Source organism: Thermobia domestica, chromosome 18 (genome assembly GCF_964235325.1).
Source record: "Thermobia domestica chromosome 18, izTheDome1.hap1.1, whole genome shotgun sequence".
Classification (NCBI taxonomy): domain Eukaryota; kingdom Metazoa; phylum Arthropoda; class Insecta; order Zygentoma; family Lepismatidae; genus Thermobia; species Thermobia domestica.
In genome coordinates, this window is record NC_137471.1 from 109,109,976 (window position 1) to 109,136,093 (window position 26,118).

Consider the following 26,118-nt stretch of genomic DNA (forward strand, 5'->3'; position numbering starts at 1 on the left):
GCTGAGAAGCTTCCATGCTCCACGGTCCTCCGCTAACCTCTTCGTCTTCACGTATGATATTTCTGTTTTAATATCATCCATTAATTGTAATCTCCTTCGCCCTCTGCCTCTCTTTCCCGCCACCATACCCTCTAGGACGTCCCTCATGATACAATCTCTTCTTAGGCAATGTCCCAACCAGTTTCTCTTACTCTTCTTAACAATATATAAAAGTGTTCTTTTCTCACCCACCATTTCTAACACTTACTCATTCGTTTTCCGCTCGACCCAACTAATTCTTTCCATCCTTCTCCACACCCACATTTCGAATACTTCCAGTCGTTTTCCATCACTTTTACGTAATATCCACGTTTCCACCCCATACAGTACAACACTCCACACGAATCATTTTATGAGTCTTTTTCTCAACTCTCTATTCAAGGTCCCACAAAACAGACTTTTCTTTGTCCTAAAGGCTTCTTTCGCCATTCCTATCCTTGCTTTTATTTCACGTTCGCACTTCCTGTCATTACTAAGAATATTACCCTGATATTGAAAACTATTCACTTGTTCTATTTGTTCCCCACTTTTATGTTTGACACAGACCTCTTTGTTCCAATCAGCATGGTTTTTGTCTTTCTAAAATTTATTTTCATCCCGTATTCTTCAAAGCCCATCCTCAGGTTTTCTAACATTTTATTGATTTCCTTTTCAGATTCTGCAACAAGCGCCATATCGTCTGCAAATCTTATGCATCTAATCATTCTACTTCCTACCGAAATGCCGTCATCATCATGTAAACTCTTTTTCACTACCTTTTCTAGATATACATTAAATAGTGTTGGCGAGAGGCAGCATCCTTGTCGAACTTCCCTTCCAATTGCACTCTCTTCCGTCAGTTCTTCCTCTATCCTAACACATACTTGTTGGTTCATGTATAAGTTTCTTACGAGTCTTCGATCTTTCCATTCCAACCCTACCTTTTTAGAACTCCCAACAACACTTCACGCGGTCAAAAGCCTTTTCTAGATCGATAAATATAACATACACCTCTTTCCCTTTTTCTATAAATCTTTCACCGATTGCCCTTAATAACCCAATAGCGTCTCTTGTGCCCTTACCTCTTCTGAACCCGAACTGCTCCTCCTCAACTTCTTCATTTGTTCTTCCATATTACTTTCTGTTCAGTATTCGGAGCAAAATTTTAGCTGCATGAGATATGAGACTAATAGTTCTATAATCCTCACATCTCTTTGGTTTCGATTTCTTAGCCATCGGTATCATGATCGTCTTCAGGAAGTCTTTTGGCCACTCCCCTGTCTCATGTATTTCATTGCATAGTCGCAACAATTCTTTCTTTCCCTTGTCTCCTATATTTTTAATGAATTCGATTGGTATATTATCTATCCCGGTTGCCTCTCCATTCCTAATCTCGGATATAGCCTTTTGAAACTCATCCCGAATACTAAATCCTTTATCATCCTCGCCTACTTCATTTTCTACTTCAGCATTTAGGCTATACTTTATTACTAGTTTAGATTAATTATTGACGTGTAAATTGTTCAAAACACAATGCTGTTTATAGCGTACCTCTTAACATTTGATTTCCTTAAACAGGCAAAATTTAAAGTTTTGGACACATTGCAGTCACTAATCACGTTCTCTATGGAATCTTTTTAAAAAGAATTCCAACCATCTTTTGTTTTATATTTACAATGGACATCGACATGGTTTAAATTACAATAACACTTTAATTTCCTGCTGCCTTTTGATTATATTATTAAAATTTTATTCCACATGCCAAAGCAATATTTTTTTTTTTTTTTTTTAAATAATTGGCTTTAATACCATAGAGAGAAACATTGGAAGTAAATTTCATTTTATTTAATGCTTAAACAAATGGTAACAATGTGATGATGTGTTGAAAATGTCAAAGGTGACATTTTGCTTTATTTTGTTAAAGGCTTCACTTTGGTTTAGGTTTGAGGGAGGAGATTATGGAGGCGCAGACATGTTTTTCTCCTAGGGTATAAAATATCCTAGAGCCGCCCCTGCGCACTGCTCTATACTAGTGACTCTGTTCCCTTTTATTCCTTTGATGTATTTATTACTTTTTGCCTTTATCCGTGAACAAGGCTGCAAGGGAGAGTTACAAGCTACCAAATGTAAGATATTTTCACGAATCAGAATTTCAAGTAACCAAAATTATAACAAAAGAATGTAAAAACATACGTTTGTGTATTTACTTGCTTTGCTGGATTATTATCTCGGTTAATTAAATCAAAGGTATATTTTTAAAAAATATTTTATTATACATAAAAATGTATTAAATAAAAATGAAGTCTAACTTTCTAACTAAAATTCTTGAGTGGAAAAAAGTAATCCTCTCTTCTGATCTATTTGCAGTAGATTTCTATCTGTGAGTATACGTCTAGTACCCCGTGCAAGCCAAGATTAACGATGCTGAGCATCTTAACTGACGGAACATCAACGTACGTTAGGGTGAACAGATATCCCATTTTTAACGGTTGTGTCTTTCTTGAGAAAGTCGTCTGGTGACTTGTGAAATGTGAAAATGGGATGCAAAATATAGTTAATATAGTTTCTTCTCAACAAAAAAGCGTCCAGTTTCTGAACCGTTGTTACGTAGTATACTATTAATTTCTTGTATTGAATTCTACAGTTGTTTGAAGGAAGACCAATTCTATTATAATAAATTCAGTCACATCACAAAAATCACAGTAAGGAGACAATTAATGCCACTAATTCTGATTCCTGTTGAATGTTAAAAGGTAACGTAAAATAAGATTGGAATACGGTTAAATAAACAAAGATCTGATTCATTTGGAAAACTAGAGACTTCTCTCTCACTGGCATGAATGGCGACACAACGATGACTATTTATTAGGTATAGTCATTATATAACTTTTATTTGGCATATCTATCAGGTAAAAAGCAGACTGAAAATGATGCCAGTATGACGAGTGTCCCATCTTATAGTTCGTAAATTTGGTCAACCAAGTGTATATGCCAGCACTTCCGAAAGCACTTTAAGTAGGGTTTTGCTTGAACGGGTAACAAAACTGACATTACAAATTAAACACATTGGACACACAATATTAAGCCTGAGTGGACTTCACTTCATTAATAGATTATTATGAGAACATAGTAACAATCAGTCATGGCCTCTCTATAGTTGGTGATACAGCAAAAAATAAGCATACCATTCATCTCGCAAGAACATTTTCTATGGAATGAGGTATATAAATATATAAAGATTAAGAAATATACATGATATTTAAATTGTAAAGGATAATGGTGAACACATTTATAATAACTAAAATAACAGAAAAGTGTGTATCTCAACTTACCATGTAGGTACCAAATTTGATGACATTCTGTTCATAATATTTTGGCCCATGAACACAACGGAATTTTGTTGTACTCAGAATGTTAAAGGGCAATCCAAAAAAATTTAATAGGAACATCTTCTGTTTCAAGACTGAAGAACACATGTTCATCTGAAAATAATAGGTAAATAAATCATAATTTAATTTCAACAACTGAATCTTCCATTGTGAAATTAATAACGAATTTGTATATCAAACTTTACTAACATTGAATCTGAATAATTACATCTACAATGTCATGCAAAACAGCATGACATCATGTAAAACTCAAGGCACGCCGTGCAAATAAGAACTCCCTTTAACTGTAATATCTCACTTACAATCGGTTTTCTCTTCTTCTTTCTAGATTATTAGAATTTCCTCTTATATCTAGAGAACTGTCATCTGATATATCGTAAACTTTACTTACTTTGCGGTACACCTTTCAAACTTAACCCTAGAAACAACACATGGATCTATTTCTGTGTATGGTATAATTCTTCAGGGAAGTCACATCATTAAAACTAATTTTATCGCTTTAAGGGCTAAGGGAAGAGAACTTAACACACCTAAGAAAGTTGTACACAAGAACTAGTGCATTAGAAAAATATTCTTCACTTTGTTTTTAGAGAAAAAAGAAATTTTTCATCTATATATTTCGCTGAAGAGCCACCATTGGCACCCTTGAGATTGAATGTTATGCACGGATCTTCCTTCCACAAGTGAGCTTCATAATTACATAACACTTAATTAAACTTCAACAACGGTCGAGTAAGGACTTTGGGGATTCAGCTAGAAAAACTACGAATTTCGACAAACTAATTATTGAGGCTTAACCAACTCAAAATGTACCACTATGCAAAAGTAAGTTGGGTACAACGGAGTACGTAACTTTTGAAATTTAAATATTAGAAAAAATGTCGTCTTTCGAATATTGTAGATAACATCATATGTATCTATTTATCGAAAACTGCAAATCGGTATGCCTAACGGTTACCGAAATATGGGGAAAAAAAGAGCGATATCATAGAAGGTGGAATTTGCATACTAGTCGGTGCAATTTCGAAAAAATAGTCATAGATGCGTAACAACAAATCCCAATGCATTTTCAACCCAAAACAAATATATATCCCCACGAGATTTGGGACTACTATGGATTCATAAAACTTCCCATTTTAAAGTATTCTGAAAATGTGCTTTAATATGATTTTGAAGAACGCTGAGGACATGTTCTCACCGGAAACTAGAACCCGATATGTCGAACGGTTATCGAGATATCAAATAAAGTGATACCATAGATTTATGGAGTATTCATACTAGATGGTAATTTTTTTAAAAATGGCTACTGAAAGTTAATTATCACCTTAGAAGCAAATCTCTCACAAAAGTAATTGGGTATTTAGGTACGACGGGATCCAGTTTTTTTTTTTTTTTTTTTTTTTTTTTTTTTTTTTTTTTTTTTTTTTTTTTTTACAAGATTAAGTAATAAACAAAACTTGAAAATATGTTTTCAATAAAGTTTAAAGTGCGTTACAGATATATGTGTACAGAAAACTCGAAATCGGTACGCCTAACAATTAGAGATACCGTGAAATAAGATACCATAGAAATATGAAGATTTCGTATTAGGTCGTAGAAATTTGGAAATTTAATAATTGGAACGTAATAATCAATCCCAAAGTAACATTAAGGAAAGGTATTTGAAGATATTCGACTTTTTACGCGAAAATGAGCATGTGTATTAAACTAAAGAGTGTCATGCTTTTCTCGAAAAGTGAAACTATTAAAAATAATAATCATAATAATAAAGTCCACTTCCGAAGTCATACTTTCGTGTTTTGGTAGGTTAACGTCACGGAAATCTGTAGAGGTGTTTACTTTATCATGTGTTGGAATCCACTCTGCTAGAAATTATATTTTAAAGTGAATAATCCGCATTTTATTGGAACGAACATTCGTCTTTCATGTATCATGTACGAATGCAAGAATATTATAAATACGTCATAGCTACGTCATACACGAAAATAAATTATATATATTAAACTAAATTACACATCAATTTGGTCTTGTCTCTAATGTGCACGTGGTGTCTAATGAGTAGAAAAAATAATTTCCCTATCAGTTTTATTAATCATCTGTCTCCTTTAGTCTAAAGGGCACAATCGTGGGACGTTAAACTAAAAGTTTCATTTCTTTCTTTTTCTTTTTTATTTTGTTTTTCTCTATTATATATTATTGACCACAAAGTAATATGGAAAGATATTCATCGAAGAAACTACTCATTAGTATTTCGAACAGAGTGGAAAAAATCATGATTTTTTTTTTAAAAAAAAAAGCATTTTTGTTGATCTTTTATTTAAATCGATTTTTTTTTATTTAACTCAAATCTTTCTCCTGATATAATACAAGTCGCGAACTTAAGATAAAACATTAGAAATTAGTATTAAATGTTAATTATATCATTTAAGTGAAAGTGTTGGAGTTGAATTTTGAATTAACCCCCAATTGTTAACTTATTTCAATCCCAAACAATGTTTCTTAAGCATTAAGGAAAACGTACAGCAACGTTTATCGACACTTCTTTTCTTCACAAAAGTCACTAATATTTGGCAGAGGCATATTTAAAAAAAAAAAAATGCAACTAGCTTGCGGCACGAAATTCATTTAAAAAACGTAAATTTCATCTAAAGTTATAAAATTTAAAAAAAAAATTTAAAAAAAAAGTTTCGGAGAAGGGATCGGACCATGGCTGCCAACTGTACGGGTTTAATAACTCAGATGTGTGTGTACGGATTGCATTTGCCTATCCTATTACGATCAGAATCACAATGTAAACTATGAACAGAATGGTAATTTTGTAAAAGCCCAGTAGTAATTGTCTAGCCGCCATGCAACCAACAATTTTGTTTTCCGGTGTTGAGTTACATGGTGCCACGGTAGCTATTGCTAGCATGACGTTTCCCCATGTGCAGCTACTTATTTTTCTGTTCCTTTCTGATCAAAAGCGCGCGCTATTTATTATTTTATGCTTAATATATATAGAGAGGTTGTTTCTGCTAATATATATTAAGCATAAAATAATAAATAGCCCGCGCTTTTGATCAGAAAGGAACAGAGAAATAAGTAGCTGCACACGGGGAACGTCATGCTAGGAATAGCTACCGTGGCACCATGTAACTCAACACCGGAAAACAAAATTGTTGGTTGCATGGCGGCTAGACAATTACTACTGGGCTTTTACAAAATTACCATTCTGTTCATATATATTTAATATATATATATATATATATATATATATATATATATATATATATATATATATATATATATATATATATTAAATTACAGTCTTCGATGTGAAGACACTGTGCGATCTCTGTGAGAACCTGGGAATCAGCTTTTGTTTTAGGTATGATGGGAAATGCTTGACTAATGAAAGACACTTTATGTCTGAAAATTTACTGAAATCTGAACTAACGGTAAAAATTACCTTTCACATGACTGCAAAAAATTTTATTCTTATGTTAAAAAAAAAGAAAAAGAAAAAGAAAAGAAAAGAAAAGAAAACCTCCTGTATTGAAAAATGCTAAAAATTAAAACATGTGTAAGCTTAATCCGTTCGGAAATAAATGTTAATTACAGTTTCAAATAAACCTTATTTCGTTTCTCTAGCAAATACTGCTGAACATAGATTAAAAAAAAAAAAAAAAAAAGACAGATATGTTTAACTGAAATAAGGTTCTAATTTGACGAAATTGAATTTGGTGGACTCAAGCTGTGAGTGTTCAGGTGAGCACGTTTGAAAAGTTGGCAGTCCTGGATCGGACCTCTCTAAATACGCCCCTATTATCTGGGAACAAACAGACGCGCACACAAAAGAATTTTCATCTTAAATGTCCATGCTGATTTCCCAATTGCAATAGTTAACTATTTAAAAACCCTATGTTACGAAGAAAAGACAGCAGGATTCCCCGTTACCCGTTCAAAACGGGATTTTCCCTAATCATCCTCTGCATGAAACACTCGTTTTCATACTGTGCTGTCTCATTGTATTATGATTATTATCTTCCGTAATCGAAATAACAGAAACGGGATTTTACTTAATTTCACTTTATGTTAATTTATTTCGAAATTTGATTTAAATCAATCCACCCTGATTTGGAACAGTTGTTCAGTATTTCTTTATGTAAGAAAATAAATGATCACTAAATTATATCTATATTACAAGTCATTTTAGCATTAGAGGACTTGTCAGTTATGTTTGCTAATGCAACGTTCACGTTACTTGCCATCTCTTAAATACTTGTAAAGAAAAAAAAAATATACTTTGACGGAAAATTCGAGATGGAGTAGTAACGTAAGGTTGTTCTTTATGTTGATTTATTAATAATAGGAGAGAAGGTTCAGTATCCACCATTTGATCTATTTACCTAGCAACGCTTATTACTATTATTTGCAGATGAAAACCGTATTATCGGATATTTAATATGCCAGAAAAACTTAAATTCAAGAAAGATCAGAATCAGCGAGCGATATTATTCAACTTTTCAGAGCAACGAATATAACACGTTTGAAAACCCCTTGTTAATCTAGCCTCTGGTATTCATAGATGAGTGGTCTGTAGCATTCGGCTGCAGATTATAAGGCGTGGTTTATTCTGGATTCGAGTTCCGCCGAAAAGCATGTTCCTTTTTAACTGCCCTATTTGTGTTATGTTCCTGTCATTTCCATAACAGAACAAATGTGAGTAAAATCAAAGCAAGAAAACAAACAAAAGGCGGATATATTTAGTGCTTCAGTTTTTGCTTAAAAATAAAAATAAGAAAAAGTGACTAATGCGCAAACCCTTACTAAACGAGTTTCTTAGTTCAATTGCCAGTGGCTGAATTGGAGGTAAGCGCCCCTTTCAGAAGCAAGGCTATAGGAGACATGAATTTATGGAGACAGAGCGAAGTCTTCCAAACGATGAAACATATGTTCTCTTACTTAAAGAGTTTGTATACCGAATTTCGTAAACTTCAACTAAAGTTAATTCTTACACTACGCACTTCCTAAATAAAGAATAGAAAATTTGGATATTATAAAAATGATTCAATTTTTTCTCCTTAGAAGCAGAATTTCACAAAACACTGAAACACCTATTCCCTTATTTTTATTTAAGAGTTCCTACACCAAATTTCACATCTCCAATTTAAAATTAAATCATCATATTCGCCATTTTGTGAATAAATGAAAAGAACTTCAACATTATTGAAATTGCCCTCTCTTTCCCTTTAGAAGCGGAATTTTAGAAACGTAATGTGTTCCTATATTTTTCATTAAAACTCTATATAATGAATTTCAGATCTGCAACTTACGCAAATCCTCACCTTTGCACCTTCTAATTAAGCAAAGGGAAATTTAAATATTTTATAAATGTTCCATTTTTCTCCTTTGGAGCAGAATTTTCGAAAACGCTAAAACATGTTCCCTTACTTGATGAGTTCAAATGCCGAGTTCCATATCTCTAACGCCGGTGATTCGTAAAATACACTATTCTTGAGGGAAATTTCGAACCCCTCTTTACCTCCCTAAGAATGAACATTTCTAAAAATCCTTCCTTATCCCATACTTTCGTGACAAAAGAAGTATTCTCTCCAAAATTTACATTAATTTCTATAGTAGTATAGCTTCGACGATGACGAATCAATTATTTCTACTGTTTTATATAGTAGTATATTTTTTTTAAAAAATGCCGTTCTGATTATTAATATTTTGTGGTAGGTAAGCCCGTGTGTGTGTGAGTTTTCTCGTTTCCTTGCATTCCTTTCCTCCATCATTTAGTTCATTCTCAGAATCTAAGTCTTCTTTAGCCTTAGAGCATAATGCTAAGATGTTAAAATAAGAATCTTAGTCAAGTCTTACTCACAGTCTAGTTACTTAGGCGCGCGTCTTTGATGCACGGGGTTCCGGGTTTAATTTCTGGTGGACAGCTTTGAAATTTTAACACCTTACGGTGATCCGGGTTTCATAAAGCGTAGCTTATATAACCCTACAAGCTGAAAGGGTACTCTTAACTCCAACCAACCAAGCAAAATAAGCAAAGACAATAGCATGCGTCAGGTCACAACAGTAGTCAGTTCATTATTTGAACTTCACCTTGGAAAAGTAATTCAAAAGAACAGTTAAATCTTGCCTCATTATCGAGAAGTATTTTGCTTCAATCCCGTAGCCAGCCATTTTGGTAACTATTTCTCCACCTTCTGCCTTAGTTTTACAATGTGATGAGGAGATACTAAAAGTAACTAGACTTTGACCCCATTCTCATCAAAATATCAATTTCAACTTCTTAAGTTCTTAAAAATTAGTAAAAACCATCATGGAAATTCGAAGATATATTAGAAAACAAGAGATCATTCTTGGCGTGAAATAATGCCTAATGACAAGCATGGTGCATTGATTTAAATCAGTCTGATTTAAATCACGATTTAAATCACTTGATTTTTTAATAAAAATCGTTTATTTAAATCAAATTCCGAAATAAATTAATTGAAAGCGAAAATAAGTAAAATCCCGTTTCTGTTCTGTTATTTCGATTATGAAGGATAATAATCATAATACAATGAGACTCAAATGTATGTGAGCACAATATAAAAACGAGCATCATGCAGAGGAAGATTAGGGAAAATTCCGTTTGAACGGGTAACGGGTGAATTCTGCTTTCTCTTCGTAACATAGGATTTTTAAATCGTTAACTGTTCCAACGGGGAAATCACCATGGACATTTAAGACGAAAATTCTTTTGTGCACGTCTATTTGTTTGTTTCCAGACAATAGGGGCGTATTTAGACAGGTCCGATCCCCTCCGAAACAAAGAAAAAAAAAAAAAAGATTTTAAAACTTTAGGCGAAATTTATGAACTAAATAAATAGAAGTTCCTCGCGATCGTAATACGGCAAATTTTGGATGCGTTAAAATATCGAATAATACTTTTGATGAAGTGGATATTTTCAAATATCTAGGATCAATATTAACAGACGAAAAAGATATTCACGAAGGAATTAATTTCGACTAAAAGCAGAGAATTCGTGTTATTGTCAGTTCAAAATCTCTTGTCGTCGCGAATTCTTTCGAGGAATTTGAAGCTTAAAATATATAAAACGATAATCATAACTTGTTATGTACGGTTGAGAAGCATAGTAGCTTACTATGAGGAAAGAACATACGGCGAAAAGTATTTGGGAACAAGATCCTGAGACGAATATTCCGACCCAGGAGGAACGGGAATGGGGAATGGCGGGAACTTCATAACGAGGAACTACATAATTTATACCGTTTATCAAACATTGTTAGGGTCATCAAGTCTAAGAGACTCAGATGGGCAGGTCATGTAGCTAGGATGGAAGAAAGTAGGAACGCTGTCAAAGTCTTAACTGAAAGACCAATTGGAAAACGATCATTAGGAAGACCTAGGGCAGATGGGAAGACAATATTAAGATGGATGTCGCAGAAATAAAAATACAAAGTAGAAACTGGATCCAGTTGGCTAAGGATAGAAGTCAGTGGAGAGCTTTTGTAAACGCGGCATTGATCTCCGGGTTCCATAGGCCATAGAGTTACTTAGTTAATTTTAGACGAAGTTTTTGTACTTTATATGTATTTCGTACTGCTAGCTAGTTCTGATTTTTTTTTTAAAATGTGCCCCTGCCAAATATCGGTAACTTTCGTGAAAAGAAGTGTCATGTTGATAAACGTTGCTGTACTTTTTCCCTAATGCTAAAGAAACGTTGTTTGGGATTGAAATAGGTTAACGATTGGGGATTAATTCAAAATTAAACCTCAATACTTTCACTTAAATGGCACAATTAACATTTAATACTAATTCCTACTGTTTTTTCTTCAGTTCGCGACTTGTATTATACGAGGAGAAAGATTTGATTTGAAACAAAAAAATCGATTTAAATTTTAAAAAATCAACAAAAATTATTTTTAAAAAATCATGATTTTTTTCCACCCTGAGAAATTCTAGTCCAGTCAAATTCCATCAAAAATGGGACAAAACTAGACATTTCGAATAAAAAGGTGAGACCTTCTGGAATTTGTTCGTGATTCTCTCCAGAAAATCCGATTAGCCCACTTTCTCATTAGTCTCCAGAAAATCCCAAAAAATCAAGTTGCGGTTTTTCCGCTATTTTGAATAAATAGTCTGCCATCTTGGATTTCTCACATGCACTTAGTTTATGCCACGTAACTTCTAAACTAATTAACGTAGAAGAATTATCCTTAGTTTATTATACTTCTAATACTATAGGCAATGCAACAAGTTATCGCTTTTCTCCGAGTAACCATTTTTGCATAACTTTAGGACAAAGTGAAAAATTAGGATCTGTATTAGGGGACATATTCTTTTCATCGTCTCATACAAATTAACAGAGTAGAAATATGAAAAAATGTGCTCGAATAAAAGTTGTTGGAAATTTCATAAGATTTAAAACGATGTATATATTGTCACTATATATAATGTCAGAGATGCGCAATAAAGCTTCAAACGTTATCGAACTGCTCACACTTTCGGTAGAAACATATGAATGAATCACTTTACATGAAGGAAAAGAGAGACTATTTAGTGATTTGAGACTTCTTTTATTGCAATTTCCGATAAGTATCAACTGCTTTGGAAGTGTGGCTAGTTTAATAAATAGTTCGTACACAATGGCGTTTGCAGCGGGGTGCGCAAGAACTCTGAAAGTAGACTTTCGGATTATCTTCCTATATATAAGCCTATGTGTACATTGAAATTAGTGTTTAAAATAAACGTTTCAAAAAGAAGACGAATTCTATTGAAATATGTTTTACTGATGATGTTATCCTGCAAAAATATCCAGTTGTGGATTTTCCGTCTTTATGAATAAATAACCCTAGTCCAGTGCAATTACGACAAAAATCGATCCAACTTAAAGATTTTTTAAAGGTTAAACCTATTAGAATATGTTATATGCATTGATATTATACTAAAACAATCCCAAAACTCTAGTTGTTGGTTTTCAATATTTTTTGCATCCAACTGTATGAGCAATATGGAAAGTTTATCACAAAACACTATGGTAAATAAAGTATTGTATTTGATGGTTATGATGATCGACCTAGCGTAAGGGATATAAAACAGTGAACATGAACAAAGAAACTATGAATACGCTTAATCGTTGAGGATATCTTCCACGTTGTTCGTTTATCTCAACAGAAATTTCTATCTAACACAAAGAACAAATCCAAATTGATATCACTTCTGACGAAATATATCGAGAAATCTAGTTGTACCGTACATCAATCACCTGGAGATGCACACACATTAGTTGTGTTAATCGAAACAAATCTTTCAAGATCAGGCTCGTCAGTAATCGTCGGAGAAGATTAAGATATTTTAGTTCTGATGGTAGCACTCGCAACAGCTGAGACTTACATGTTTATTCCAGGCTCGAAGCCACCACATAAGATATATAGCAGTTCCAAACTTCAGAGAACATTGAGCGATATGGTGAATTGTATTTTATTTCTGCATGCCTTCACTGGTTGTGATACAACTTCTGCTCCACACAGTAAAAGTAAGAAAGTTGCGCACAAAATACAGGGAAAAAAATGAAAAAGTGCGTCGAGAAATGGATGTTTCCAACAACCCAACATCATCTGCTGATGATGTGACAGCTGCTGAAGAAAAAGTGTTCTTAGTGTTGTATAGATGTGCAGAGAAAGAAAATTTGGAATGTACAAGATTCTGCATGTACCGAAAGATTGTATCCAAACAACGCATTAGTGACACTTTCAACTTAGCAGTACTATCTTCAACAACAGCTGCTGCAAATCATCATAGTATCCATGTGTTCTATCAAGTTCAGCAGTGGAAAAATCAAGGGATGACTCCAATTGAATGGGGCTGGAGAATTTGTGGTGATTGCATTCTTTCTGTAACAACATTTGAACAATCTGTTCCAGAAGATCAACTGCCAGGCGAACTGCGGAAACAATTGTGGGTGCAAAAGAAGAGAGCTAGATTGTATATCATTTTGTGGACAGAGTAGTGGACACGGATGTGGTAATAGCTTGAAGATGCAGATGAAAGAAGTGATGATGAAGCTGTCACCAAAACCAACTTCTTTGAGAAGGAAGTTGACGAAAATTGTGTAGATTCAACTGCAAACACCATCGAGAAAAGTAAGTCTCAAAGTACACTGGTATATTTAAAAAGTCCATTTATCGTCGCAAGGCTTTTTACTTTGCCATAAACACTGATCAGCAGTTGAATTAGATACAGCAGCATAGTTGCAGAAACCGCCCTGAAGATGCTCCACCAGTGCATGTGAATGAAATGCATCGCGAGGGTACTGCTACCGTGTACTTACTCTCTCGGTATCCGTGTCAGTGCAGTGTGTGATGGGTAAGACGAAAGACCTGAGGGCTCTTGACCGTGGTCAAATCGTACGGGTTAGACGAATGGGTGACTCGATTTCGGAAGTGGATGCGGCACTCGGATATTCAAAGGCAACTGTGTCAAGGGTGTATCGTGAGTACTTGGCTTCCGGTAAAACCGCACCCACATGGACAAATGGACAAACTGCCGTGGACAGGGGTATGTCGATGACAGGAGTAGACGCTGAGTGGCCCGCATCATAACAGCCAAAGTGCGTCAAATCGAGGAGGTTCAATGCAAGACAACAACGCCGTGTCAGCAGCCACACAATTAGCAACCACCTGCTCGCCATGGGGTACAGAAGCCATCGACCCACGCAAGTATCCCTTCTAACAGCACAAAACAGGAAACAACGTCTAGCATGGGCAAAGGAACACAGCCTCTGGACAGTCGAAATGTGGGAAAAGGTTTTCCTTGATAGTTTCACATTGGTACATACCGATGAACCGGTAAAGGTGCGTCGCCAACCGCAAGAGGAAATGGATCCATCGTGACAGCAGGGGACTGTGCAGGCCGGTGGTGGTGGTATTCTCATCTGGGGCATGTTTACGTGGAATGAAATGGGCCCCCTAACACGTGTAACAAAGTCCCTCACAGGTGAACGCTACCGCGATATTCTGGACGACCATGTCATGTCATTTGCTCTAGGAGGCTACATCCAGGCGGTGACCTCATCTTGCAGCAGGACAATGCGCCGGCCCACCGCTCTAGGATTGACCAAACTGGTTTGATGAGCACTCCTCTGATCTGGCAACACGGTCATCGGACCTCAATCCGATCTAATACATCTGGGACGCCATGGAACAACGCCTTCGACTCTAGACCCTCTTCCAACTAACCTGCAAGCTCTGTGGGAGTCTTTGCAGCAGATATGGATTGAGATGCCACAACAACACTTCAGGCGCCTCGTGGAGTCCTTGCCGCGGCGGGTACCCGCCGTTATCAAAGCGAAAGGGGGTGTTACATGCTATTAGATAGGTGTCTGTAATTCAACTGGTGATCAGTCTATATTGTCTTCCTTTTTATAACTACAATACTTTTAAGTTTAGCAGTTTAATAGATGCGCAGAAGAATCTAAGCACAATTGTAAACGCTAGTACTATAGGGAAATAGTGAAAATCATGAAACAGGATATGATATAATTTGCTGCAAATAGGGTGGAAAACGCACCTCAAATAATTCCGCTAAGTATATTTTCCTCCATTTTTAATAATTAATCCCTTGTTTAAATCTCTATTTTTATTTTTTCTTAAATTTATATTTTCAAGCACTAAAGATAAAAGTTAAAGGTACATTGAACTTTTGGTAACGCCAACGCGGAGAAAGTGATCACTTGTTATATAACTTATAATATAGAAGTATAATAAAGAGAAAATGATACATTTACGTTTATTGGCTTAGGAGCCATAAAGCAAACACTAAGTGCTGAAGAAAATTTCAAGATGGCGTGCTGCTTATTTAAAATGGGGGAAAACCAGCAGCTACAGTTTTGGGACTGTTTTAGTATAATATCAATATATATAACATATTCTAATAGGTTTAACCTTAAAAAAAAAAAACTTTAAGTTGGATCGATTTTTGTCGTAATTACACTGGACTAGGGCTATTTATTCAAAAAGGCGTTAAACTGGATTTTTTGCAAGATAACAACATCAATAAAACATATTTCAATAGATTTCATCATCTTTTTGAAACGTTTATTTCAAATACTAATTTCAATGGACAAATAGATTTACATACCGAAAGATAATGTGAAAGTCTACTTTCAGAGTTCCTGCCGACGCCACTGTTTACGAACTATTTACTAAACTAGCCACACTTTCAAAGCAGTTGATACTTATCGGAAATCGCAATAAAAGAAGTCTCAAATCACTAAATAGTCTCTCTTTTTCTTCATGTTAAATGATTCATTCATATGTTTCTACCGAAATTGTGAGCAGTTCGATGACGTTTGAAGCTTTATTGCGCATCTCCGACATTGTATATGGTGACAATATATACACATCGTTTTAAAGCTTATGAAATTTCCAACAACTTTTATTCGAGCACATTTTTTCATATTTCTACTCTGTCAATTTGTATGAGGCAATGAAAAGAATATGTTCCTAATACAGATCCCAATTTTTCACTTTGTCCTAAAGTTATGCAAAAATGGTGAAGGAAAGTGATGATAACTTGTTACATTGCCTATAATATTAGAAGTATAATAAAGAAAGAATGATCCTTCTACGTTAATTAGTTTAGAAGGCATGTGGCATAAACTAAGTGTATATGAGAAATCCAAGATGGCAGAGTATTTATTCAAAATAGCGAAAAGCCCGCAACTGGATTTTTTGGTATTTTCTGGAGGCTAATGAGGAAGAGATCCCGAACAAATTCCAGAAGGTCCCATCTTTTTATTCTAAATGTCTACCTCAAACTTTATTTTGACTGCACTAGTTCTTTTGTCCATAAGATGACGATACTGGGAACATTAATACAATTCTTTTGTCATCGAGGTGGATGACTAAAACATCCAATAAGCAGGTATGGAGAAATCTGCCTTATTGACACCAAATATGGCATGAGCAAATATTCCTTACCTTTATTATTTTCTTGCAGTTAGAGCTAATGTTGATTTCTCCGTTGCAGTAACTTTTGTTATTCAAACAGAATCAAGAATATGTACAGCTCACAGATGACGAGAAGAACCCTAAAACAGGGGTAGCAGGGAAAGGTCAACGACACGATCAAGTCCATTTTCGGTTTTTGAGGTCTGGTCTATACTTAGAAGTCGTCTGCTACTCCGGGTGTCATCTGTGTGCTATTCCGTGGTGTCATTTGAAACCCCCGTGTGAAAAGTGGGCGAGCCCGTACCTACGTCACACTACTTCTGCCAGGGTTCTTCTCGTCATCTGTAAGCAGTATTGGTGAAGCTTTAAATATTTTCCAAGAGTGACAACCTGATTGCCAGCCGAAATACTTCGTGACAGACTACTGCAAAGCTGAAGTTATTGCAACATTCTCAACGTTTAACTGTAATCTATATGTTTCTTCGTTTCATCGTAACCAAGCATGGAATTAGTGATTGGACTAAATAGGAAACGTCTCAGGAATTTTAAATCAGAACTATTAATGTTGTGAACGAATATCACCCACTTAAAAACACAAGAAGAATTTCAAGAAAAAGTAAACACTGTTAGAAATAACACACAAAGAGTAAAAAAGTGACTGACTGGATCGAGACTCCAATCCAGGCTCTGGCATACCGTGTCGATGCGTTAAGCACTATGCCACCCAGTCCGCTTTCCAAAACAGACACTCACTCTTGAAGTCGGTCCACTCCACTGAAACCACGTGGGCTGTACAGTTCGCGGCATAGAAATTGTTACAAAAATTATAAGTCCAAATTAATAATAAACTCTTGCTCAGTTTTCTTATGCATCCAGAAATACATGTCTCAATCGATTAGTTGCTTCTAGTACGATCCAACACCAGCTCCTCTCCTCCTCCACCTCTCCTTGTCTAAAGCAGTGTGTGTGACGTAGTACACTCTTTCCATTTAGACAAAAAAAAAAAAAAAAAACAGGAATCAAGTTTACAATGTTATAGCTCTAAAACAGTCTTTCTCATTCGTTTGTTCTGGAATATCTTTTAAGAGCCTAAACTTTTTTTTTAAAAAAAAGTCTCAAAATCTTCAAATAGCTTCATTAATACCTTTAGTTTCATTCTTTCCCTTCTTTAAAGACTGCAAGCTAGTAAGATGCTCGCTAAGAAATCTATGGAAATTGCCAATAACGGCAGTAAGTTTTGTGCTTCCTAAAGTTTGTAATGCACGCACAGAGCTCGAGAATATCTACTGACAGAAATGAGTGTTATTCAATGATTCATTTCATTTCATTTCTTTTCAGTAATTGCAAGCACATGTTCTAAGAGCGTCTTTTGAGCAGGACAGGAGGGTGTAATCTCCCCTCCCTTGAGCTTCATAGATACATATTCTGTGATCAAATGTATAGTAATCAAATTAATAAAAAAGTGACAAATTTTTGTCGGCGGAGACCCCCCCCCCCCCAACGAATAAATCTAAAATTACACTGCTTTTAGCAACAAACCTATATAGTTACGATAGCACATTGCTAGAGAGCTTACATTTGGTTTCAAGAGTCGAAGGTTGATCTCAAGCCATATGAGTTCCTGGGCGACATTGAGAGAGACAGAGAGAAAGAGAGATTGAAATATGGAGAGAGAGAGAGGAATGATTTATACACACAGATTTAGAACTGGGGAAAAATGATCGGACAGCATTCGTATTATGACGAAAATTGTGATTTTGTGAAACAGAAGAAGGGAAGGTTTCGAACTGCAAGGATCACATTAGGCAGTTGTCGAATTAAAGTGGAGAACACTTTTGAGAGTATCAGATGATTACGAATGGAGAGAAAGATCTTGAGAACTGAGGAATTAAGAATTTAAAAAATCTGCAGCTTCCGAGTCGGGTTTCAAACCGCGAACCTTGCAGTTATCGAACCTTGACTTTATCCATTCTGCTACGGAGAACTCTGTACTCATTCACATACATTTCCTTTAGCTACGTTGAAAGCTAACTTAATGGGATATTCCAAAAGTTGACTTGATGGATGCGCTGTTCTGATAGGATATAAATCTCTTGAAACTTAATTACAATGTGCATAATGAACTTCTCCTTGTTCAGAACAATTTTTAGGGCAGTAAAATTTGTTACTATTGTGTTAATTAGGTTACATTTGATAGAACCATCTGATAAGGTAGTGCCAAACCCTGTGCGTCACTGTCTGTTAGGTGAATGGTTAATGTAAGTTACTCCTACGTGTATGTTCCGAGCTTCAAATCAAGACCATTCTTATTATTTTCCTTGAGCTTTGCTCATACTGTGCATTCCACAAGTTCAATTTTAAAGTAATGTCACAGCTAGTTTAATTCGAAATTATTTTCAAATTTGATATTTGTTATTACATGCGTTTCTTTAACTTGAGATGTTTCAAACTTGATATTAAATCTTACAACCTTAATGTAACTCATTTCCCTACGGCATATCATTATGAATTTTTCCACAACGACGACAGTCAAGCGTTAATACAAAATTCAGTTCTTACTGTAATCTATGTATATATATTTAGAAAGTTTGACTCAGAAAAAAACGTACAGTGCAACATTGACTCTTGGAGGAATTTCAAACGAATTTACTATACGCAGTGTGCGAATTAGATAATCTATATTGGGGGGGGGGGGGTAAAATTAGGCCAACAGGACGTAAAGTCTGAATGTGTAATAATTGAAAATTTATTATAATGCAATAATGCATTATCCCGCCATACACATAGACCCCCTAAATATGAATGTGCAGCTATACTATACGGATCCACAATTGTAAAATTTACGGAAAAAATTGAGGAAGTCTTTAATTTGCCCATTTTATGTCGAGATCAGAACTCAGCAAACCCCTGCGGGGCTTCTAACCCGTCCCTACGACGACTACTACTACTACTATTTATACTATGAATCCGTATAGTAAAACTGCACGAATATGACATTTGTAATAAATAAGAGATTTATTTATTCAATAAATCTATCGACAATAACTATGTACGTATATATTGTCTGATATACACACACCACACCTAACCTTTCCAAACATTTTTAAATTTACTCACTTTCGTACCCGTTGCTCTCTAAGGTTTAAGTTACTTACTCAATAATTCGGCCCGAGAGATAGCCATGATCACAAGCAAATGTTAATTTTTCCACTCATATTGAAATCTTCCACTTTGCATTATTACACAAAACAAAGTAAGTACACAAAACAGATTTAGTGTATTGAATTATGATGAGCTGAATGCATCAGTTAAGCATTCGGATACTACATTAACCAAATCTCAGTGCAAGGTGCAGAAAAAAATGAAATGAAATGAAATATTTGAGTTTTACGTCCCACGGTTATGCCGGTTAGGCTAAAGGAGACGGTGATGATGAGTGATGAATGAAATGGTTGAATGAAGAAAGTGGGAGGAAACGGGAGAACCCCGAGAAAACCCACGCACACGGTGTTTGTCCACCACAAAGTTCACTTGGCGGGGGCAAGGTGCAGAGGAACAGTTTAGGTAGATATAAGGGAACTCAAAAGAAGAACTTTAGGTTAAAATCCTGTACGCCTGGTAAAACTATTATTGTAGCTGACAGTCATGGTCGTGGTGTAGCTTCATATTTAAATGAAGAGTTAACCAATGTAACTGGGTTTGTGAAACCAAATGCCAAGCTGAATGAGGTAGCAACCTCCTATATTGAAAGTAGCAAAGAAATGACGTACAAGGATACAATGGTAGTAATTGGTGGTACTAATGATGTGGCAAGAAATGAAGTGAAAGATTTAACTAGAACATTGCGTGAAATCCTCCCGATGTTATTACATACAAATGTTATTGTAGTCACAATACCCTTTCGCCATGATCTGAACAATCTGTCTTGTGTAAATTTAGCAGTAAGCGATACTAATAGTAAGATATTTAACTTATGTAAACATTTCCATAATGTAAAAGTTTTGGATATTCAGAATATTCCTAGAAGTTATTATACAAAACATGGGCTACATTTAAATGGTACAGGGAAAGAGTATTTGTGTAGTAAGTTAAAGGAAATGATAACTGCAAATGTAGCTTATAGTATAAATTCCAATGCAATTCCGCTTTCATATAAAATAGATGATCTAACCAATGTGCAAAGTAATGTAGACAATGTAGTATACATAGGTGCCGAAGGTAATGTAAACCGTTATGATGAAAGACTCAATTATGTGAACAGAATTTGTTTAATACAGAAGACAGATCATAAGGTAGATCACAAAGCTGAAGATTCTAATAATGACGTTTTAGTGCAAGGGCAGATTAGCAGTAATGTTAGTAATATGCATTAGCCGGTAATAGAACTAACTTAAAAAGCGAAGGTTGATACATATAAGAAACGTACTGTAAATAATAGCGAAATACCATGTCCAATACGACAATCAAACAGAATTAGAAATCCCCCTTCTAAACTCAGTAATGGTGATTTTTTATGTGTAACATTGCACAAATAGATGGTAAATATCAGAATCAAGGTACGAATTCGAACACATCTAAACTTAATTTGAACACTAAAAATCAACAAAACACGTCAATATGTGAAAATATGGATCATCCTCCAAAGAAATACGATAATAAAATTCCTACTAATAAAAATAACCCACTTACACTCTTCCATCAAAATACGCAAGGTTTCAATACAGATAAACAACTCCAATTAACAGTACAGTTACATGATTTGCACAGAGATGTTGATATTATATGTATAACAGAACAATGGCATAGAGATGATGATATTGACTATATTGCAATTCCAAACTTTACCTGTGCAGCAAGGTATTGTAGAACTAAATTTATCAAGAGGTGGATCATGTATTTTTGTTAAGAATGAAATGAAAGTAAAAAAGTGTATTATGTTTGAAAAACTTAATGAAGAAAATCAGTTTGAACGTTGTATAATAGAGATACCTTTGCAAAAAATATGTATTATTTGTGTGTATAGGACGCCCGACAGTAACATTGAAATATTTATCAATAAGATGGATAAAATTTTGGCGTATTTTCATGTTAAAAAATACTTTCCAATTATTGTAGGTGATTTGAATGTAAATTTTCTAAGTGAAAAACTCAATGAAAGCTTTGAATCTTTACTTCAAACATACAACTTAAATCCCACAATTAAATTACCTACAAGAATAAAAAAAAAACTCAGTATCTAACATTGACCATATTTTAGTAAATCCATTAGTCATGAATTATGATTCAGAAGTTATAAATACAGGTTTTTCAGATCATGAAGCACAAATTGTAAAAGTAAACATTTTAAAACAAACACCTGCAACTATAGAGAAACCCAATGAAACACCTATAATAACGAGATGTTTTAGTTCAAATAACATTAGTTATTTTTGTTTATTTGCTTAGCTTGGAGACGTGGGATGATATTTATGAACTAACCGACGTGAATGACGTATATGAGAAAATATATGATACTGTAAAACATAGTTTTGAAGTAGCATTTCCAATAAAAAATAATTTTAGTAAAATAAAGAAGAAAAAATAACCTGAAATCTTAAAAGCAAACATGGTAAACATACAACTAAATAAAACTAGGAAGCGTTACCCTACCGGGATGAATGAATTAATTTACAGACAACACAAAACTAGTTATAAAAAATTGTTGAAGATAGCGAAACAAAATTATAACAGTAGGAAAATTCTTCAGTCACACAATAAAACAAAGGCAATGTGGAAAATAATTAAAGAAGAGCTCAACATGCAAATACGTAGTACCCATATAAATAGCATAATTTATGAGGGCGTGAACATGACAAATCCAAAGGACATAGCAACGTCTTTTAATAAATATTTCACAAATGTAGGGCAAACTCTTATTAAAAACAAAGGAACTAGTAAAACTAACTTATCGGAAGTTAAAATTAAAAAATGTGATAAAACTATGTTCTTGAAATCAGTAACAGCGAGTGAAATAATCATAATAAAACAAATGAAAAATTCTAATTCGGCTGGGTCGGACGAATTATCTAACAATTTAGCAAAAAGTTGTTATAAATATTTAGCTAAACCATTATGTTATCTCTCAAATATTTCAATCGCCACAGGAACCTTTCCTGATAAACTAAAGATTGCTAAAGTTAAACCTTTGCACAAAAAAGGTAAACTCAATGAAATAGAAAACTATAGACCGATATCATTGCTACCCATTATAGGTAAAATTCTGGAAAAAATAATGTTCAATCGGGTTATGGATTTCATTAATAAATATTCTATTATATCCAACACACAACATAGTTTCTTGAAAGGTAAATCTACTGAGACAGCAATTTTTCATTTTCTAGAAAACTGCAGAAAGTTACTGGATGAGAAAAAATTATCTATAGGAATATTTTTAGATCTAACAAAAGCCTTCGATTTAGTAAATCATCATATATTGCTAGAAAAACTTAGTTGCTATGGTATTAGAGGCTTAGCAAATAAATGGTTTGAATCATAAATTAAAGATCGGAAACAAGTAACTGAAATCACAGGAATAGTTAAAAATAAAATTCAAAAATATGTGTCAAGTGAAGAAATTATTAATCGTGGAGTACCACAAGGATCAAATCTAGGACCACTTCTCTTTCTTCTTTATATAAATGATCTTTCTGAAAGTATTAATAGTTCATGTGTGACTTTATATGCAGATGATACAAACATAATAGTTAGTGGGAAAGATGAATGCAAATTAGCTTCAAACTGCCACACGGCAATGAACCAACTTTCAAGTTGGATGAATAAAAATGACCTAATCATTAATGTAAATAAAACATGTGTCTTAAATTTTAACAATGGTAAAAGTAATCAAGCCAATGCAATAATAAAAATAAATAATAAAACAGTTAAATATGTAGAAACTGCTACCTTTCTCGGAGTTAAAATATCTAATAATTTCAACTGGGAACCACATATAGAACATGTAAGAAGTAAGCTAAGCAAACTATGTTATGCAATTAGAATGTAAGAGATAATATTAATGTAAAAACAGCTAAGTTTATATATTACTCAAATTTTCATTCTACAATAAAATATGGCTTGATGTTCTGGGGAAATGCACCTAAAAGTATTACTATCTTTAGGCTACAGAAGAAAGTAGTAAGAATACTTGCAGGAGTAAAATGGAACTCTGCTTGCAGAAATATTTTTAAGGAACTTGGAATAATGACTCTTCCCTCAATATATTTGTTCGAAATATTAATGAATTTGAAAAAACATAGTAGTGAATTTATTGTTAACAAAGACATTCACAGCTATAACACAAGAAGTAAAGACGACATTCACTTGCATGCTCATAGGACAAATATATACAATAAATCAGTTACGCACAAAGGTACTCTATTATACAATCTACTTCCATCATGTACAAAAAATCAGGTCTCTGTCAATAGCTTTAGATCCAAACTTAAAAGGTACTTGATAGAACATTGCTTTTATTCTGTTGAAGAATATGTAGAAAATAATTCGTATACGTAAAATTAAATGTATAGTAAGTAAATTAGTAAAACCATAAAAATCTATATGTAATAATAGTATGTATGTTTATGTATACTGGTATATATATAAATGACATGTCCAATTTCGTTGTATGACTATGAACGGATGCAATAAATTATGATTATGATTATGATTATGATTACACACAGCTTGCAAACCTACTGCAGTATTATTAAAACCACTAAAATTATCAGTTAACCGGGCTTACTATTTTTTTAAAAAAAAATTCTAGGTATTAGCCTATCATACGAGAAATGGATTGTTGCTGGTCCCGATTTCTAGCATCGAGGTCAAATCGAAAGCCAAATATTTAAAAACTCTCAATTCAAATTTCGAGCTTGTGCTTCTACTCCCCGCGAAAATTGCGCTTTTCATTTTTTTTTCAAATATCGATTCCGTGACGGAGCGCAGGAAGTCAACATTTACAATTACTTTACTGTTAGGTTACAGCTGAATTGATTCACTATTATTCAACTAAAGTATAAACATTACATTGAAGTTTTCCTGACAACATTATTGGCGTGAACAGCAAAATGTACAGCGAAAAGAAAGATGGAAAAATGAAGGGTTAACTTTAAAAGGCCCGCTCCAGTTGAAGTACTTAGACATGGACAATGACACGCGAACCAGTCGTATTGGCAAATACTGAAACAAATCTTCAATTGTGTTCTTACTCACCTTCACTAACATGTCTGGTCACTTGGGGCGAATCCCCAACGTGTACGTTAACGTATTAGCCACGAGAGGATATATCTCAGATTTTGAGTGCAGTTTCAAAAATTCATTTCCGTAAACTGTAAAAGACAGTGATTATTATGCTAATTACTACAAATTAAATGCAACTTTTGAGCTGCATACACGCAAACTACTAGGGAATCAAGACCATGCGCTAAAACAGACCACAATGGAAAATGAAATATAGCAAAAATTAAAACAAGATGATAATCGATACAAATGTAGAGGATGAATATCACATGTCCGACCTTCGCCAAATATGGTGGAAGAAGCTATTTGTTTACTTCTCCTTGGCCAACCGCTCAGAACATTTGAAGGGTAAGGGGAAAAAACAAGGAATGTCCATGTGTGTGCTTTATCGGGTACTCTGTCCTATCTGTTGGTGACTCTTCGTACTATTTGACTGTATATGTAAGCATCCGTAGTTGTAAAAATATCCATGTATAAAGGGGCAAAAGTTTTGACTAATCCTATTCTTTTTTACGCGGCTTTCAATATTAAAACGCCGTTTTCTCGAAAATACAGTTTTGTGACATTCCTTCTTTTTTCCCCTTACCCTTCATTTATTAATCCATCCGTGACTTTGCTATGCGCAATTAGTACATTCAAATTCATGAACGATGACGAACTGAAGAGTACGAGGATACGGTTGCAGGTAACAACTGTAGTGATAATAAAATAGTGCTCGAGTGAACAAGGTATAAATAGTGGGAAATTAGAATACAAAATTGAATAGTTTACATCGCTCATTTCGAAATACAGCTAGAATATTAAACTTACACAAATTACGAAAAATCAGTGAAATTCGACGTTATACTAAGCATAGTTTGGGGGCGAAAGCGAGCATCCCCGGTGGGGATACTTCAGCTGACTTCTTTCGGAGGGAACAAAATGTGATTGAGGGGGAAAATCCCCTTTATCCCCCCGGTAATTCGCACCCTGACTATACGTATAAATTACCATCTCAACAATCTACTGTGGGGACTAAGACACAGAAACCATTCCAGGGAGGGAAAAGGGTTGCAAGCAAAAAAGTAATAGAATACGAAAAATATTGGTGTCAAATTCATAGTTTTCTGGTTCGAAGAGATGAATAGTGGCTACCAGATGGCACTCCTCACTTGTGCATAAATGGAAAATTGTTTTAAAAGTATATTTTACATTCAAGTATGATTTTCTTTAAAAATAGCTTGTCCTTCAATTATGTTTTATAATTATTTTCTACTGTATTTCTTATTTATAATAACACATTTTCTATATATATTGTATTCTATGTTATAATTACGTTTCTTATTTACATTTTACGTCTTACATATGAAGAGCAGCTAATGACAATTCAGAGCAGCAGGGACATACACAGAATGCAGGCCTTGGCAATCCAGAGCTCCTGTCCCACGAAATCATTACTTTTCTGTAAATTATATCTAATTTTAGAGATGATGATAGA

At 34.4% G+C, this 26,118-nt stretch overlaps 1 protein-coding gene across 2 annotated transcripts in view; it reads right to left on the reverse strand.

The window, feature by feature from the left end:
- LOC145676002 (uncharacterized) overlaps positions 1-26,118 on the reverse strand; it is a 358,531-nt gene that overhangs the window by 96,214 nt on the left and 236,199 nt on the right. For both annotated transcript variants that reach the window (XR_014129257.1, XM_081746840.1), the window contains exon 3: positions 3,351-3,500. Coding sequence is in view for 1 of the 2 variants with exons in the window: in XM_081746840.1 (XP_081602966.1) it covers positions 3,351-3,500 (150 nt within the window). In the remaining variant the exon portion in view is untranslated. The remainder of the gene's footprint in view (positions 1-3,350; positions 3,501-26,118) is intronic.